This window comes from Oncorhynchus tshawytscha, linkage group LG17 (genome assembly GCF_018296145.1).
Source record: "Oncorhynchus tshawytscha isolate Ot180627B linkage group LG17, Otsh_v2.0, whole genome shotgun sequence".
NCBI classification, from domain to species: Eukaryota; Metazoa; Chordata; class Actinopteri; order Salmoniformes; family Salmonidae; genus Oncorhynchus; species Oncorhynchus tshawytscha.
Genome location: NC_056445.1, coordinates 17305793 through 17324448, shown reverse-complemented (window position 1 = coordinate 17324448; position 18656 = coordinate 17305793). Strand labels below are relative to the sequence as shown.

The 18656-nt window shown below is 44.1% G+C and overlaps 3 protein-coding genes across 4 annotated transcripts in view; all 3 read left to right on the top strand.

Annotated features, from left to right (window-relative positions):
- Positions 1-18656, top strand: part of chst11 (carbohydrate (chondroitin 4) sulfotransferase 11) — an 81894-nt gene that overhangs the window by 50434 nt on the left and 12804 nt on the right. The gene's annotated exons all lie outside the window — the stretch shown is intronic.
- Positions 117-3086, top strand: LOC112216949 (E3 ubiquitin-protein ligase TRIM21). Its single transcript, XM_024377108.2, has 2 exons — positions 117-862; positions 1057-3086. Exon 2 carries the CDS (start codon positions 1059-1061, stop codon positions 2694-2696), a length of 1638 nt encoding a protein of 545 aa, XP_024232876.1. The 5' UTR covers positions 117-862; positions 1057-1058; the 3' UTR covers positions 2697-3086.
- On the top strand, positions 8319-11340 carry LOC112216947 (E3 ubiquitin-protein ligase TRIM39). The gene is made up of 2 exons (XM_024377107.2): positions 8319-8846; positions 9093-11340. The coding sequence occupies exon 2, from the start codon at positions 9095-9097 to the stop codon at positions 10766-10768; it is 1674 nt and encodes a 557-aa protein (XP_024232875.2). The 5' UTR covers positions 8319-8846; positions 9093-9094; the 3' UTR covers positions 10769-11340.

The window sequence follows — 18656 nt, the reverse complement described above, 5'->3', positions numbered from 1 at the left end:
ATGTGAGCTGGTGCTGTAGAATCAGGTGTCTCCTAATGTGAGCAATGCCCCTGCAACGGTGTGTGGGGTGTGTGTGTGTGTGTGTGTGTGTGTGTGTGTGTGTGTGTGTGTGTGTGTGTATGTGTTTGATTGGTACACTGTCAGCTGAATGCCTGTGTGGCCTGTGAATGCCAGGCTGTGAGAGACAGACTGCCACAAGTCCTCTACACGGTGTGTGTGTATGTGTGTGTGTGTGTGTGTGTGTGTTAGGAGGGGGTACGTTATTGGAAATGGAAGACATTTTGGAAGAGCACATTACAGTATATCCCATTCTCTCTCTCCCTATTTGAACTGGTTATGTAAGGCGGATTGATAACTGTATTTCATCCTAGTCTACAGTCTACAATACACTCCTCACAGCTCCTCCTTTTCCTGCCAGTGCTCAAGAGATCCTGCAGCTTAAGCTCTGTTCTCTGGATGGCAGCAACATCAGATTGTTGTCCTCTTTATTTCCATTGACCCTCTTTATAGGAAATGAAGACTAGTGATTCATAGTGTCACACTGACCGTTATTCTTGAAAGAATACAGGAGTTGAAGCTGTGGTGACTTAATGGGTAACAATATTAAAACGATAGGTATGAATTCATCAGATACAGACAACAGCCATGTAAAGGGTTAACTCTAATCCAGGAAGTGAAAAGCACACAGCAGTATCAGTTGGGGAGGAGCCTCCCAACATGACTTTGCTGAAGCGAAACTGTAGAGAGACATACAGACTATTTTGGACAGGACAGAGAACAAACTTTATAAACAGCTAGACGCTGAGACTCCTATATCTGTGGCACCACAAACAGAAAGAACCTTATCCACAAACGCATGCAGGTGAATAGAATTATGGACAGTTAATATATGCTTTACCGTGTTTGTCTTCTATTTTCCTTTTATCTACAGTATGTTCAACTATTCATACTTAAAGGACTTTTATCTATATTGTTACAGCATCTATGATTGGTTAATGTTGTCCTAAACTGAATTCTAGAAAATGCTTTATGGTTTCACCTTTGGTCTCTGTCTAGATATGGCCACCTCCAGCAGTCTCCTGTCTGAAGAGCAGTTCCTGTGCTCTGTCTGTCTGGATGTGTTCACTGAGCCAGTCTCTATTCCATGTGGACACAACTACTGCAAGGCCTGTATCAGTGGATACTGGGATACCAGTGACCTGTGCCAGTGTCCAATGTGTAAGGAGAAATTCGACAGGAGGCCTGAGCTTCGCATCAATACTTTCATTTCTGAGATGGTTGCTCAGTTCAGGAAGTCTGTTCAGTGGAAAGTTACCAGCAGTCCAGGGCAACGCACAGCCAAACCAGGAGAAGTGTCCTGTGACTTCTGCACTGGGATGAAGCTCAAGGCCCTGAAGTCCTGTGTGGTGTGTCAGACCTCTTACTGTGAGACTCACCTGGAGCCTCATCAGAGAGTCCCAGCCTTAAAGAGACACAAGCTGATCAACCCTGTGGAGAACCTGGAAGACAGGATGTGTAAGAAGCACGACAGACCTCTAGAGCTGTTCTGTAGGACTGACCAGACTTGTCTTTGTGTCTTGTGCTTGAAAACAGACCACATGACTCATGACACTGTCCCTCTAGAGGAAGAGTATGGAGAGGAGATGGCTCAACTGGGGAAAATGATGGCAGAGGTAGAACAGAAGATGCATACATATTTTAGGAAGGTTCAGGAGATCAAATACTCAGTAGATCTAAGCAAGAGAGAAGCAGAGAGGGAGATATCAGACAGTGTACAGGTCTTCACTGCTCTGATTCGCTCCATTGAGAGAAGCCAGACTGAGCTCATTGAGGTGATTGAGGAGAAGCAGAAAGCAGCAGAGAGGCAGGCTGAAGGGCTCATTAAAGACCTGGAGCAGGAAATCACTGAGCTACAGAGGAGAAGCACTGAACTGGAGCAGCTCTCACACACTGAGGACCACCTCCACCTCCTACAGAACTTACCATCCCTCTGCAACCCTCCACCCACCAAGGACTGGTCTGAGATCAGTGTTCACAGTGATCTGTGTGTGGGGACTGTGAGGAGAGCTGTGTCTCAAGTGGAGGAGACCATTTTAAGTGAAGTGAAGATGTTGTGTGATGCTGAGTTGAAGAAGATTCAGCAGTATGCAGTAGATGTGACTCTGGACCCTGATACAGCACATCGTGGTCTCATCATGTCTGAGGATGGGAAACAGGTGAGACATGGAGATACAAAACAACATCTCCCAGACAAGCCAGTTAGGTTTTCCAGTCTCTGTATCTTGGGAAAGGAGGGTTTCTCTTCAGGGAGATTTTACTATGAGGTGACAGTTAAGGGGAAGACTGACTGGGATTTAGGAGTGGCCAGAGAGTCCATCAACAGGAACGGGAATATCACACTGAGCCCTAAGAATGGATACTGGACTGTCTGGCTGAGGAATGGAGACCAGTACAAGGCTCTTTCTAGCCCCAGTGTCCTGCTCCAACTGAGAGAGAAGCCCCAGAAGGTGGGGGTTTTTGTGGATTATGAAGAAGGTCAGGTCTCCTTTTATGATGTGGAGGCCAGGTCTCATATCTACTCTTTCACTGGCTGCACCTTCACTGAGAAACTATATCCATTCTTTAGCCCCAGTCTTAATGATGGCGGTAAAAACTCTGCCCCTCTGATCATCTCTCCTGTCAATCAGACAGAATGACTTTTAACTTGAAAATCTACAAAGATATGTACATTTAATCTGTTGTCCTACATCACAGAGAACATGTCACTGTGATGTTAATACCAACGTGGTTGTTGTTTGTTATCAACAGCATCATATCAGTCTGTTAGACATGATGAGTAGCCTACGGTATGCAGCAGCATTGTAAGATATGAAAACATCTCTCCAGGCTCATAACGAGGTATGATTCATATCTGGGAGTTACATTTCAGAGGAAGTTCTGATCGTGAGATAATATAAGCAATATGTTTGTTATTTAGCTCTCATGTATTGTTTTCACTGTAGATCTCTGATCCACCTATAATAAACTGGGATGTGCCTGGAGTCACATTCAGGACTTTATGAAAATAAAATCTAGTTTAATAGTGACAATTTGCTTTATTTCTAGTAGTCCTGCTGTCCCAGATGTTTACAATAGTGACGGCTATGACATCAGTTTGGAATAGTGGAGGTAAGCTGAGGTGTCTGATGTTGATATCATATGGAAATGGTCTGTTTACAGGGTTTTGCTGTCTCATCACCGCAATTATCAAAGATCCATTTTCATGCTTTACAAATAGTCACCTGTTATGGCACATTGTCTGTCTGCACATTCATTGTGAATAGAGTAAGATAATAAGTGAGTGAATGAATGAAGAGGAATGAAAGAGAGACAGAGAAATATGACAGGACATCTGATTGTTGACATCAAACCCATGCTATGCCATCAATCCAAACTCTAAACAGATGTAAATAAGCACCCGAGAGAGAAGGAGTTCAGCCATGTAAAGGGTTAAAGGGCAATTCAGCCACTTTTCAACCTCCTATTCATCCTATCAAGCACCAAACCAGTGTCTACGTAATTATATGTGAAAACGGTGTGTTTCTATGATGGTTGGTTAAAAATATGAGAAGAAAGTTCCTAAAAAAAATGCTTCTCTGTAGGATTAAACATTTTTAAAAACCTGTAAAACCTGCAATGAGTTTCTAGTCAGAGGAGGGTATTTTCTAGCTCCCCACGTCACTGCGAATCTCAGAGTGTTTGAAAATCACTGTTTTTTAAATGTTTTAATTTCTACACCGTGTAGAACTCAGTGTCCGACCTCTCTAATGCTCTCGTGGCTGAATGGAAGCAAGTCCCTGCAGCAATGTTCCAACATCTAGTGGAAAGTCTTTCCAGAAGAGTGGAGGTTGGTATAGCAGCAAAGGGGGGACCAACTTCATATGAGCATGTGTCCACATTTTTGGTCATGTAGTCTACGTTGACACTGGTATTGTGCTGGAGACAATGCAAATGAGGTTGACAAGTGGTGGAGTTGCCCTTTAATTCTATTCCAGGAAGATTAAAGCACATGGCAGTTTTTTTTAAGGTGATGGAGCGTCGAGTGATGAGTGTGAGAAGGAATGGATTACAATGGGAAACAAGAAGGGAAACGAGAAGTAAAGTGGTCGTGGAGTCTGGTAAGTCCTAGTTCTGACTGTTCTTTAGTCAGTCAGGGTTCTTGATTGACCGAGATACCTGGGAGGTTTTGAAGTGAAAATAACAAGAAATTGGTTTATTTGGGGTTTTGTGTGTGCAAGGAGCAGAAAGTGTGTGCTTTGCACCTGAAAAAGATATTGAATTGTAATGTGTTATATGTGTGTGGATCTGTGAAGCAGGGCACCTATCAACGGGGTAATCTCCTGAGTGGCGCTAGAAGTGAGTCTAAAGGACGTAATTGAAGAAATAGATGCAGGGGTTGGTGCACGCTGACTGACCCGTATGGTGGATGGAGTGGTTGGTGCATGCTGAGTGACCCGTATGGTGGATGGAGTGGTTGGTGCACGCTGAGTGACCCGTATGGTGGATGGAGTGGTAGGTGCACGCTGACTGACCCGTATGGTGGATGGAGTGGTTGGTGCACGCCGACTGACCCGTATGGTGGATGGAGTGGTTGGTGCACGCTGAGTGACCCGTATGGTGGATGGAGTGGTTGGTGCACGCTGAGTGACCCGTATGGTGGATGGAGTGGTAGGTGCACGCCGATTGACCCGTATGGTGGATGGAGTGGTTGGTGCACGCCGACTGACCCGTATGGTGGATGGAGTGGTTGGTGCACGCCGACGGACCCGTATGGTGGATGGAGTGGTTGGTGCACGCCGACTGACCAGTATGGTGAATGGAGGGGTTGGTGCACGCTGAATGACCCGTATGGTGGATGGAGTGGTTGGTGCACGCCGACTGACCCGTATGGTGGATGGAGGGGTTGGTGCACGCTGAATGACCCGTATGGTGGATGGAGGTGGATGGAGGTGGATGGAGGGGTTGGTGCACGCCGAATGACCTGTATGGTGGATGGAGGGGTTGGTGCACGCCGAATGACCCGTATGGTGGATGGAGTGGTGGTGCACGGTGCCCGTATGGTGGATGGAGTGGTAGGTGCACGACTGACCCGTATGGTGGATGGAGTGGTTGGTGCACGCCGACTGACCCGTATGGTGGATGGAGTGGTAGGTGCACGCCGACTGACCAGTATGGTGGATGGAGTGGTTGGTGGACGTCGACTGACCAGTATGGTGGATGGAGTGGTTGGTGCACGCCGACTGACCAGTATGGTGGATGGAGTGGTTGGTGCACGCCCGACTGGATGGACCCGTATGGTGGATGGTGGTGGAGGTGGTGCACGCCGACTGACCAGTATGGTGGATGGAGTGGTAGGTGTATGACCAGTATGTGGATGGAGTGGTAGGTGCACGCCGACTGACCAGTATGGTGGATGGAGTGGTAGGTGCACGCCGACTGACCAGTATGGTGGATGGTGTAGTGGTATGGTGGAGGTGGTAGGTGCACGCCGACTGACCAGTATGGTGGATGGAGTGGTAGGTGCACGCCGACTGACCAGTATGGTGGATGGAGTGGTTGGTGCACGCCGACTGACCAGTATGGTGGATGGAGTGGTTGGTGCACGCCGACTGACCAGTATGGTGGATGGAGTGGTTGGTGCACGCTGACTGACCAGTATGGTGGATGGAGTGGTTGGTGCACGCTGACTGACCAGTATGGTGGATGGAGTGGTTGGTGCACGCTGACTGACCAGTATGGTGGATGGAGTGGTTGGTGCACGCTGACTGACCAGTATGGTGGATGGAGTGGTTGGTGCACGCTGACTGACCAGTATGGTGGATGGAGTGAGGAAGCCCAGTGGTTGCCTGTTAAAAAGTTGGACTTTGTATTGTTTATTGCATTGGTTATAAACTGCACAGCGCAAACAAAGAAGAAATCAGACAAAATAGGCATCATTGTGAGTGTGGCTGGAAGTGTTTTGGGACTCTTTACAGCATTACAAGGAATCATGTCAATGATTATTCCGTCCACACAGGCCCCTGAGTCTGTGTAGGGATGTGATTTGGATTATCAAATCACATGGGGTGGGGTGGGGCTTTTTTGTGTATATATTGTTTTATATGATGTTTTATTATTATTATTATATATATTTTTCTACAATTTATATTTTTCTATAGCTTACCACCCCTACAGTAGGTGGTGGCACCATGCAACTTTAACGCTTGTTTGCGGACCGCCGTAATACCATAGAAGAAGAAGAAAATCAAGGAGGATGATTTTAATGTCATTTTGCTGGTGAAACAAATAAACAGTCCTCAACAGTGAAACTAGCATGGAAAGACATTTATCTTGCAGTCTTTCAAAATAAATATCTGCAGAAGTCTACGTCTGGTCTTGGGTCTCTCTCTCATTCAAATCAACCAGCTAATTATTAGAATCAGTTGCTCTGGATTAGTGTTTGAGCGAAAACCTACATGACAGTAGCTCTCCAGGAAGAGGGTTGGAGTTAAAACCTACATGACAGTAGCTCTCCAGGAACAGGGTTGGAGTTAAAACCTACATGACAGTAGCTCTCCAGGAACAGGGTTGGAGTTAAAACCTACATGACAGTAGCTCTCCAGGAACAGGGTTGGAGTTAAAACCTACATGACAGTAGCTCTCCAGGAAGAGGGTTGGAGTTAAAACCTACATGACAGTAGCTCTCCAGGAAGAGGGTTGGAGTTAAAACCTACATGACAGTAGCTCTCCAGGAACAGGGTTGGAGTGAAAACCTACATGACAGTAGCTCTCCAGGAACAGGGTTGGAGTAAAAACCTACATGACTGTAGCTCTCCAGGAACAGGGTTGGAGTAAAAACCTACATGACAGTAGCTCTCCAGGAAGAGGGTTGGAGTAAAAACCTACATGACTGTAGCTCTCCAGGAACAGGGTTGGAGTAAAAACCTACATGACAGTAGCTCTCCAGGAAGAGGGTTGGAGTTAAATCCTACATGACAGTAGCTCTCCAGGAAGAGGGTTGGAGAGCCCTGCTCTATATCCATTGATTATTGAATAATATCATTGATAACCTCAAATTAGTACATTGGTTTACTCCATTGTTTGTAAACAATGTATGTATAGTAAACCACAATGTAGCCTATAGTTTCAAATTATGGACTGTCAATCCTTTTATCCATTCCATATATTATTGATTTCACTCGGGGGCTCAACTTACTGTTGAGAAGTTGGACTAGTAGAATACACAAGGTGCGATTTCCAAATTTGCTTACAATTAGTTAAGAAATGTTTCTCGTTAGTCACTGACAGTCACTCAATTAACTCATGTCAGGTAACATTTTTGTGTAGAATTGCAGGAGATTAGCTGTAAAACTGCACCCCAAAAAAATCTACCTGTGGTAAAATGTGTAGAATTGAAGAAAATTTGCTTTAAAACTGAAACATTTTCATGACGCAGGGAGATATGGGAGGATATCCCACATTCTTATCTAAATACACCATGCAGGGTGTGATTTTAGTGTCACCTCACTTAGTCTGTGTGTGTGTGTGTGTGTGTGTGTGGTTGAATGTGCCAGCGCCACTGTGCTGGTGTGTGTATATGTGCCTGTGTTGTCTGGTCAGAGACGGTGGATGGAGACTTCCTGTGTTGTGCTGCTGCCATAGACATTGCTCCCTTTCAACAGAGCACCCTCTCCCTCTCCTCCCTCTCTACTCTCACTCTCCTCTTTTCTTCCCACTCTCCCATATTTTCTCTCTACCCTCTCATGGGATTTCACTGTCCTGGAGCCTTGTTACACTGTTTCTCTGTAAGAGGGTTTCAGGCAGCTCTCTGTCTGTTCTTGCTCCTCATAAATGGCATCATGGAAAACTCATACCGCCTGGTCTGCCCTCTGTGGAAAATATGATTTTACCCCATAAAACAGTAACCTTGTCAGGGTTTATAGTGTGTGTGGCCACAGAGCAGAGTTCATGTCAGGTGGTTCCTGGTTCTATAATACAGAGAGAGAGGGAAGAGAGGAGGGGGAGTTACAGGTGAGATTAGTATGAAAATGAGATTCTTCCTGCAGAATGTATTGTGTTTTCTCCTGGCTGTCTGATGATGTGAGCTGGTGCTTTGGTGTGTGTGTGTGTGTGTGTGTGTGTGTGTGTGTGTGTGTGTGTGTGTGTGTGTGTGTGTGTGTGTGTGTGTGTGTGTGTGTGTGTGTGTGTGTGTGTGTGTGTGTGTGTGTGTGTGTGTGTGTGTGTGTGTGTGTGTGTGTGTGTGTGTGTGTGTGTGTGTGTGTGTGTGTGTGTGTGTGTGTGTGTGTGTGTGTGTGTGTGTGTGTGTGTGTGTGTGTGTGTGTGTGATTGGTGCCTGCGTGGCCTGTGAATGCTAGGCTGTGGGAGTGGAGAGCAGCGAGGTTCAGAGACAGACTGCCCTCAGTCCTCTACACGGTGTGTGTGTGTGTGTGTGAGTGTGCGTGCGTGTGTGTGTGTGTGTGTTGACTGCAGCGATTGAAACATTGTGATTCTAGGAAAAGTAATGTAAAAGCTGTATTGACTTTAGTCCTGGTTTAATCAATATGAACAGTTCCATCTTCAGCCATGTAAAGGGTTAACTGTTCCAGGAAGAGAATCACACAGCAGTATCTGGTGGGGAGGAGCATTATTGGCGTCAACTTGCTGAAGTGAAACTAAAGTAGAGACACAGTATATTGTGTACGAGACCAAACTCTCCAGCACTTCAGAAATCTATTAAACAGCAATACGTTCAGACTATACTCTGACTCTCCTAGCCGTTGACACCATAAACAGGAAGGACAGAGATATTATCCAACGAAAACATACAGGTGAGTAGAGAGATTAAGATAAGCTTTAGTTAAGCTTTACTGTGTCTAGATTGACTTATTTGTCCAGATTCTACTGTATGTTACACTTTTTATTCTACAGTTATAAGATGTATCTATGTTGTAACATCATGTATCAAGATTTGTTAATATCACGTAAGACAATTTTGACAACTCTAAAGCTGAATCTATCAAGAGCTGACTGATTCCACTAAATGTTTTATGGTTTCACCTTTGGTCTCTGTCTAGATATGGCCACCTCCAGCAGTCTCCTGTCTGAAGAGCAGTTCCTGTGCTCTGTGTGTCTGGATGTGTTCACTGAGCCAGTCTCTATTCCATGTGGACACAACTACTGCAAGGCCTGTATCAGTGGATACTGGGATACTAGTGACATTTGCCAGTGTCCAATGTGTAAAAAAAACGTTGATAAGAGACCAGATCTGTTTGTCAATACTTTCATTTCTGAGATGGCTGCTCAGTTCAGGCAGAGAGTTGAAGTGAAAGCTACCAGCAGCACAGACCAATGCCCAGACATAATTGTAGAAGTGTCCTGTGACTTCTGCACTGGGATGAAGGTCAAGGCCCTGAAGTCCTGTGTGGTGTGTCAGACCTCTTACTGTGAGACTCACCTGGAGCCTCATCAGAGAGTCGCAGCCTTAAAGAGACACAAGCTGATCAACCCTGTGGAGAACCTGGAAGACAGGATGTGTAAGAAGCACGACAGACCTCTAGAGCTGTTCTGTAGGAGTGACCAGACTTGTGTGTGTCAATTCTGTACTGAGACAGACCACAAGACTCATGACACTGTCCCTCTAGAGGAAGCGTATGGAGAGAGGAAGGCTGAACTGGGGAAGACTGAGACAGAAGTGCAGCAGATGATCCAGGAGAGACTGAAGAAGGTTCAGGAGATCAAACATTCAGTAGATCTGAGTCAGAAAGATGCAGAGAGGGAGATATCAGACAGTGTACAGGTCTTCACTGCTCTGGTTCGCTCCATTGAGAGAAGCCAGACTGAGCTCATTGAGGTGATTGAAGAGAAGCAGAAAGCAGCAGAGAGGCAGGCTGAAGGGCTCATTAAAGACCTGGAGCAGGAAATCACTGAGCTAAAGAGGAGAAGCACTGAACTGGAGCAGCTCTCACACACTGAGGACCACCTCCACCTCCTACAGAGCTGTCCATCCCTCTGCACCCCTCCACCCACCAAGGACTGCTCTAGGATCAGTGTTGACAGTGATATGTGTGTGGGGACTATGAGGAGAGCTGTGTCTCAGCTGGAGGAGACTCTTATGGGTTTAATGAAAAGTCTATGTGTTGATCTGTGTGTTGGTGCTGAGTTGAAGAGGATTCAGCAGTATGCCATAGCTGTGATTCTGGACCCTGATACAGCACATCCCAATCTCATCATGTCTGAGGATGGGAAACAAGTTAGACATGGAAACACACAGACAAATCGTCCTAATACCCCAAAGAGGTTTGATAAAAGTATAAATGTCTTAGGAAAGGAGGGTTTCTCTTCAGGGAGATTTTACTATGAGGTGACAGTTAAGGGGAAGACTGACTGGGATTTAGGAGTGGCCAGAGAGTCCATCATCAGGAAGGGGAATATCACACTGAGCCCTAAGAATGGATGCTGGACTGTCTGGCTGAGGAATGGAGACCAGTACAAGGCTCTTTCTAGCCCCAGTGTCCTGCTCCAACTGAGAGAGAAGCCTCAGAAGGTGGGGGTGTTTGTGGATTATGAGGAGGGTCAGGTCTCATTTTATGATGTGGAGGCCAGGTCTCATATCTACTCTTTCACTGGCTGCACCTTCATTGAGAAACTATATCCATTCTTCAGTCCCTGTCTTAATGATGATTGTGAAAACTCTGCCCCTCTGATCATCTCTCCTGTCAATGACAGACTGAGTTTTAATCTGAAAATCTAACTGGCCAGTAAAATAAATACATTTAAAATAGTAATAATCTGTTGTCATACATCACAATTAATATTTCAGACACACAAATATCATGCTTCCAAGACATGCGAACCTCTCACTATTACAATAAGGGGGGTTAGCATTTTGTGCGTCTAACTTTCTCACTCATCCTTTTTCACGATTCATTCAGGATTATCTGTCATAATGGTAGCATCCACATTAATGTAAAAGTTTTTTTTTTAAACTATTCTATTATTTTATAAGTGGCTCCAAAATGACACAATACATTATTTACAAAATTATTTATATTTGGTACTAAATAGTGTGAAACGCAACCAAAACAAACAGCAAATGGATCTAACAAATGTGTAGAGTTACAAGTTTGATGTTGTCGTTGTGTGCTAGGAATATGGTACCAAATACTCAACTTTTTACTACTCTAATACACATATAAGTGAATTTGTCACAATACTTTTGGTCCCCTGAAATGGGGGGGACCATGTATAAAAAGTGTTGTCATTTCTAAATGGTGAAACCAGTATGTACACAACTACCCTCAAATAAAAGCAGAACATCTTTAACCATATAGTAATAGTTTGAGTTGAAATACAAACGTTTGGAGAGACAAAATAAGAAGAAATGCTTCACTGTCCCAATAATTACGGAGGGCTCTGTATATAGTATATACATTAGTATATACATACACATTTGGGGGTGCAAATAAAACCACCCTTGGGCCAAATTCTGCCAGTTGGGGCCCCTGATGTAGCAGATCTAGTTTCAGGTGTGTGTGTGTGTGTGTGTGTGTGTGTGTGTGTGTGTGTGTGTGTGTGTGTGTGTGTGTGTGTGTGTGTGTGTGTGTGTGTGTGTGTGTGTGTGTGTGTGTGTGTGTGTGTGTGTGTGTGTGTGTGTGTGTGTGTGTGTGTGTGTGTGTGTGTGTGTGTGTGTGTGTGTGTGTGTGTGTGTGTGTGTGTGTGTGTGTGTGTGTGTGTGTGTGTGTGTGTGTGTGTGTGTGTGTGTGTGTGTGTGTGTGTGTGTGGCTCCGCTTGTCCGTGGTTCTTGGCCTCGTCTTGCATGAGGCCCCATGTTAGTTTAAAAAGACACTGGATTCCATTTTCTCCCTACGTTCCTGCCAGGAGCACCTCTGTGTTACACGGCGTGTGAGGGATTATTCCTTCCTGGGAATCCTGCAAATGAATCTTAATCACCGTGGAAACAGGCTAGTGGAACGTATAGGGAGGGAGGGACAGATCCGGAGATGGGAATTCAGGAAGTTGTTCTGATTGGGTTGTGGTGTTGTCATTTAGTGAAACAGAGGTTCTGTTTTCTTGCTTTATATTGCTATTGTATTTAATCATAACTGTGTGTTGTTGTGTGTGTCTGTAAGCCTGTGTATTGACGGTAGCAGCAGCACTGGTCTGAGCACCCAGACCTCTACTAGCCTATATTTAGTCTGTGTGGTGGACATTGTTTTGAGCCCAAATGGACTACAGAGACTGATAATAAATGCAGTGAGAGAGATTGAGTGTGTCAGCCAGCAAAGCAGTTACCCTGCCAACTGCAGTGCTTCTATTCTGGGGGCATGGGCACAAAATGGCTGCCGTTACTCACAGGATGTAAATTACATCTGCCTTTGAGAGTCTTGAGATGCAGGTCCATGTGTGTAGACAGTGGTGCTGGAGCAGTTTTTTGTAAATGACATAATTTCCTCAATGTTTGTACCGACAGATGTAGACAGTTGATTAGCCTGTCAGTATAGAAGATGCATAAAATGCATCATCCAATTGCAACGTCTGCCTATGCCCACTCATATTTCCTCTAGAAAATGTTCCATTTTTAATACCCTCAAACATATAATTAGGAATAAGCCACCATCATTGTCAGTCATTTAACCGGTGAAATGTCCAAACTGCATCTCCAAGTCAGCCATTTGATGGATCTCAATGAGTTTCATGGGAATACGAATGTAGATCTTCTTGAATGACTGTTTTGTGAGTGAATTAGAGCAGATGGTGTTAACACACTTGTCCGTTCTTGTTTCAATTAAAGCAGAAATCCTGCCTAGTGAAATCCTGCCTTCTTTTAGGACTTTTCAGCTTCAGCTAACCATCCGAACCATCAAAATCTCACAAAGACATCAAATAAATCTTTATTTGGTTTGTAATTATCTTGTTTTTCATGACATTTTAGTCGTAATTAAATATAATCTATTTACAATTGATCAGAATACATTTTTCAGAAAAAGTTTGACCCGCTCCGTGTATTGTCAAATTGAAAAGAGTGAGGGAGCGTCACTCCTCCACACACCGGCTGCACTACATCGCTGGTTGTAGACCTGTGTGGAGAGACGGAGAGCAACTCTCTCTCTCTCTCTGTCTCTCTCTGTCTCTCTCTGTCTCTCTCTGTCTCTGTCTCTCTCTCTGTCTCTCTCTGTCAATTCAATTCAATTCAAGGGCTTTATTGGCATGGGAAACATGTGTTAACATTGCCAAAGCAAGTGAGGTAGATAATATATAAAGTGAATATATAAAGTGAAATAAACAATACAAATTAACAGTAAACATCACACATACAGAAGTTTCAAAACAATAAAGACATTACAAATGTCATATATATATACAGTGTTTTAACAATGTACAAATGGTAAAGGACACAAGATAAAATAAATAAGCATAAATATGGGTTGTATTTACAATGGTGTGTGTTCTTCACTGGTTGCCCTTTTCTCGTGGCAACAGGTCACAAATCTTGCTGCTGTGATGGCACACTGTGGAATTTCACCCAGTAGATATGGGAGTTTTTTAAAATTGGATTTGTTTTCGAATTCTTTGTGGATCTGTGTAATCTGAGGGAAATATGTCTCTCTAATATGGTCATACATTGGGCAGGAGGTTAGGAAGTGCAGCTCAGTTTCCACCTCATTTTGTGGGCAGTGAGCACATAGCCTGTCTTCTCTTGAGAGCCATGTCTGCCTACGGCGGCCTTTCTCAATTGCAAGGCTATGCTCATTGAGTCTGTACATAGTCAAAGCTTTCCTTAATTTTGGGTCAGTCACAGTGGTCAGGTATTCTGCCGCTGTGTACTCTCTGTGTAGGGCAAAATAGCATTCTAGTTTGCTCTGTTTTTTTGTTAATTCTTTCCAATGTGTCAAGTAATTATCTTTTTGTTTTCTCATGATTTGGTTGGGTCTAATTGTGCTGCTGTCCTGGGGCTCTGTAGGGTGTGTTTGTGTTTGTGAACAGAGCCCCAGGACCAGCTTGCTTAGGGACTCTTCTCCAGGTTCATCTCTCTGTAGGTGATGGCTTTGTTGTGGAAGGTTTGGGAATCGCTTCCTTTTAGGTGGTTATAGAATTTAACGGCTCTTTTCTGGATTTTGATAATTAGTGGGTATCGGCCTAATTCTGCTCTGCATGCATTATTTGGTGTTCTACGTTGTACACGGAGGATATTTTTGCAGAATTCTGCGTGCAGAGTCTCAATTTGGTGTTTGTCCCATTTTGTGAAGTCTTGGTTGGTGAGCGGACCCCAGACCTCACAACCATAAAGGGCAATGGGCTCTATGACTGATTCAAGTATTTTTAGCCAAATCCTAATTGGTATGTTGAAATTTATGTTCCTTTTGATGGCATAGAATGCCCTTCTTGCCTTGTCTCTCAGATCGTTCACAGCTTTGTGGAAGTTACCTGTGGCGCTGATGTTTAGGCCAAGGTATGTATAGTTTTTGTGTGCTCTAGGGCAACAGTGTCTAGATGGAATTTGTATTTGTGGTCCTGGTGACTGGACCTTTTTGGGAACACCATTATTTTGGTCTTACTGAGATTTACTGTCAGGGCCCAGGTCTGACAGAATCTGTGCATAAGATCTAGGTGCTGCTGTAGGCCCTCCTTGGTTGGTGACAGAAGCACCAGATCATCAGCAAACAGCAGACATTTGACTTCAGGTTTCTAGCAGGGGGAGGCCGGGTGCTGCAGACTGTTCTAGTGCCCGCGCCAATTCGTTGATATATATGTTGAAGAGGGTGGGGCTTAAGCTGCATCCCTGTCTAACCCCACGACCCTGTGTGAAGAAATTTGTGTGTTTTTTGCCAATTTTAACCGCACACTTGTTGTTTGTGTACATGGATTTTATAATGTCGTAGGTTTTACCCCCAACACCACTTTCCATCAGTTTGTATAGCAGACCCTCATGCCAAATTGAGTCAAAGGCTTTTTTGAAATCAACAAAGCATGAGAAGACTTTGCCTTTGTTTTGGTTTGTTTGGTTGTCAATTAGGGTGTGCAGGGTGAATACATGGTCTGTTGTACGGTAATTTGGTAAAAAGCCAATTTAACATTTGCTCAGTACATTGTTTTCATTGAGGAAGTGTACGAGTCTGCTGTTAATGATAATGCAGAGGATTTTCCCAAGGTTACTGTTGACGCATATTCCACGGTAGTTATTTGGGTCAAATTTGTCTCCACTTTTGTGGATTGGGGTGATCAGTCCTTGGTTCCAAATATTGGGGAAGATGCTGTTGATGTTAAATATTCCCCAAATATTGGGGAAGAAGGATGATGTTAAAGAGTTTTAGTATAGCCAACTGGAATTTGTTGTCTGTATATTTGATCATTTCATTGAGGATACCATCAACACCACAGGCCTTTTTGGGTTGGAAGGTTTTTATTTTGTCCTGTAACTCATTCAATGTAATTGGAGAATCCAGTGGGTTCTGGTAGTCTTTAATAGTTGATTCTAAGATCTGTATTTGATCATGTATATGTTTTTGCTCTTTATTCTTTGTTATAGAGCCAAAAAGATTGGAGAAGTGGTTTACCCATACATCTCCATTTTGGATAGATAATTCTTCGTGTTGTTGTTTGTTTAGTGTTTTCCAATTTTCCCAGAAGTGGTTAGAGTCTATGGATTCTTCAATTACATTGAGCTGATTTCTGACATGCTGTTCCTTCTTTTTCCGTAGTGTATTTCTGTATTGTTTTAGTGATTCACCATAGTGAAGGCGTAGACTCAGGTTTTCCGGGTCTCTATGTTTTTGGTTGGACAGGTTTCTCAATTTCTTTCTTAGATTTTTGCATTCTTCATCAAACCATTTGTCATTGTTGTTAATTTTCTTCGGTTTTCTATTTGAGATTTTTAGATTTGATAGGGAAGCTGAGAGGTCAAATATACTGTTGAGATTTTCTACTGGCAAGTTTACACCTTCACTATTACAGTGGAACGTTTTACCCAGGAAATTGTCTAAAAGGGATTGAATGTGTTGTTGCCTAATTGTTTTTTGGTAGGTTTCCAAACTGCATTCCTTCCATCTATAGCATTTCTTAATGTTACTCAGTTCCATTGGCTTTGATGCCTCATGATTGAGTATTGCTCTGTTTAAGTAGACTGTGATTTTGCTGTGGTCTGATAGGGGTGTCAGTGGGCTGACTGTGAACGCTCTGAGAGACTCTGGGTTGAGGTCAGTGATAAAGTAGTCTACAGTACTACTGCCAAGAGATGAGCTATAGGTGTACCTACCATAGGAGTCCCCTCGAAGCCTACCATTGACTATGTACATACTCAGCGTGCGACAGAGCTGCAGGAGTTGTGACCCGTTTTTGTTGGTTATGTTGTCATAGTTGTGCCTAGGGGGGCATATGTGGGAGGGAATGCTGTCACCTCCAGGCAGGTGTTTGTCCCCCTGTGTGCTGAGGGTGTCATGTTCTTGTCCGGTTCTGGCATTTAGGTCTGTCTCTCTCTCTCTCTCTCTCTCTCTCTCTCTCTCTCTCTCTCTCTCTCTCTCTCTCTCTCTCTCTCCACTCTCTCTCTCTCTCTCTCTCTCTCTCTCTCTCTCTCTCTCTCTCTCTCCCTCTCTCCACTCTCTCTCTCTCTCTCTCTCTCCACTCTCTCTCTCTCTCTCTCTCTCTCTCTCCACTCTCTCTCTCTCCACTCTCTCTCTCTCCACTCTCTCTCTCTCTCTCTCTCTCTCTCTCCACTCTCTCTCTCTCTCCACTCTCTCCACTCTCTCCACTCTCTCCACTCTCTCTCTCTCTCTCTCTCTCGGGCTGTGTCGGAAAATAAATAGTTTTCATTTTCTCTCTCTCTCTCTCTCTCTCTCTCTCCACTCTCTCTCTCTCTCTCTCTCTCTCTCTCTCTCTCTCTCTCTCTCTCTCTCTCTCTCTCTCTCTCTCTCTCTCTCTCTCTCTCTCTCTCTCTCTCTGGGAAATGTACAGCTTGTAGCATGCTGACAGTGTTTATCCCAGTTGCTTTAGACGCTTTCAAATGCAATTTAGGAGAAGAGCATTTGAAAATGGAATTCAGACAATGCCTTTGCCAGCTGTGCAGTTCCTCGGCTGTGTCGGAAAATAAATAGTTTTCTATTTTCTGCTCTTTTCACCCTTGGCAATGTCGCAAAACCAGATTGTTGTATTAAGAGAGCATAGGTGAAAACACACACACACACACACACTCTGACTGAAGGAGTTTGATGTCAATCAGCTCATTCAGTGATGTATGGGTATTGAATGGGTATTGAATGGGTATTGACCCATTCAGTAGACCTACACTTCCATCCAGAAGTGACTGATTATTTATTTGTGTTGTTGCAAATGTCTGAATAAAAATGAGTTTTAGTACAGAATGGTGCTTTTTTGTTGTTGTATGTACACACTGGCAAGGTGCGTCCATACAGTAGGCTATATGTATATATACTATATATACGCCTCAGGGAGAAGTTTGTTGAATGTACACACTGGCAAGGTGCGTCCATACAGTAGGCTATATGTATATATACTATATGTCTATATGTCAGTAGGCTATATGTATATATACTATATGTACGCCTCAGGGAGAAGTTTGTTGTATGTACACACTGGCAAGGTGCGTCCATACAGTAGGCTATATGTATATATACTATATGTACGCCTCAGGGAGAAGTTTGTTGTATGTACACACTGGCAAGGTGCGTCCATACAGTAGGCTATATGTATATATACTATATGTACGCCTCAGGGAGAAGTTTGTTGAATGTACACACTGGCAAGGTGCGTCCATACAGTAGGCTATATGTATATATACTATATGTCTATATGTCAGTAGGCTATATGTATATATACTATATGTACGCCTCAGGGAGAAGTTTGTTGTATGTACACACTGGCAAGGTGCGTCCATACAGTAGGCTATATGTATATATACTATATGTCTATATGTCAGTAGGCTATATGTATATATACTATATGTACGCCTCAGGGAGAAGTTTGTTGTATGTAATTGTTGTGACATACAGTATAGAGTAGAGAATAAGGCGTGGGTGGGTTGAAGCACCCGTGGTCTGAAGAAGATGAAGTACATGGAGCCTGTTTTGGTATGGGGCTCTACATGGAAACACACACAGAAGAGGTAGAACAATTGCAAAGTTGGAGCCATTTCCGAGTTTCATCAGATGTATGGTGTAATATATGTTCAGGAGCAGGATTTACAGCTGGAGGTTTCTGTTCATTTCAGACTAGAATGCAGATGATGTCCCACCCACAATTATGTCTGTCTGCCCTTTCTCCTTTCTCTGTCTGTCCTTCTCCCTCTTTCCTTCCCTCCCCTCTACCTGTCTGTCTTTCTGTCTCCTGTCCCTGTCATTACTGTAGTACAGGTTTATTACAGTAGTCCAGTCCAGAGAGGAGGATGAGGGTCCTTCTGCCCTCTGGCTCTCCTCTCCCTGCTGCCTCCTCAGGAGAGTCTGCTCACCAGGGTTAATGATGCACATCTTATAGCTTCCTTTACAATTTTTTAATACATGTTTTGTCCCTCTGTCCCTGTCTCTCTTTCTCTTAGTCTTCCCTCCCTCCCTCCCTCCCTCCCTCCCTCCCTCCCTCCCCCTCCCTCCCTCCCTCCCTCCCTCCCTCCCTCCCGCCCTCCATAGCACATA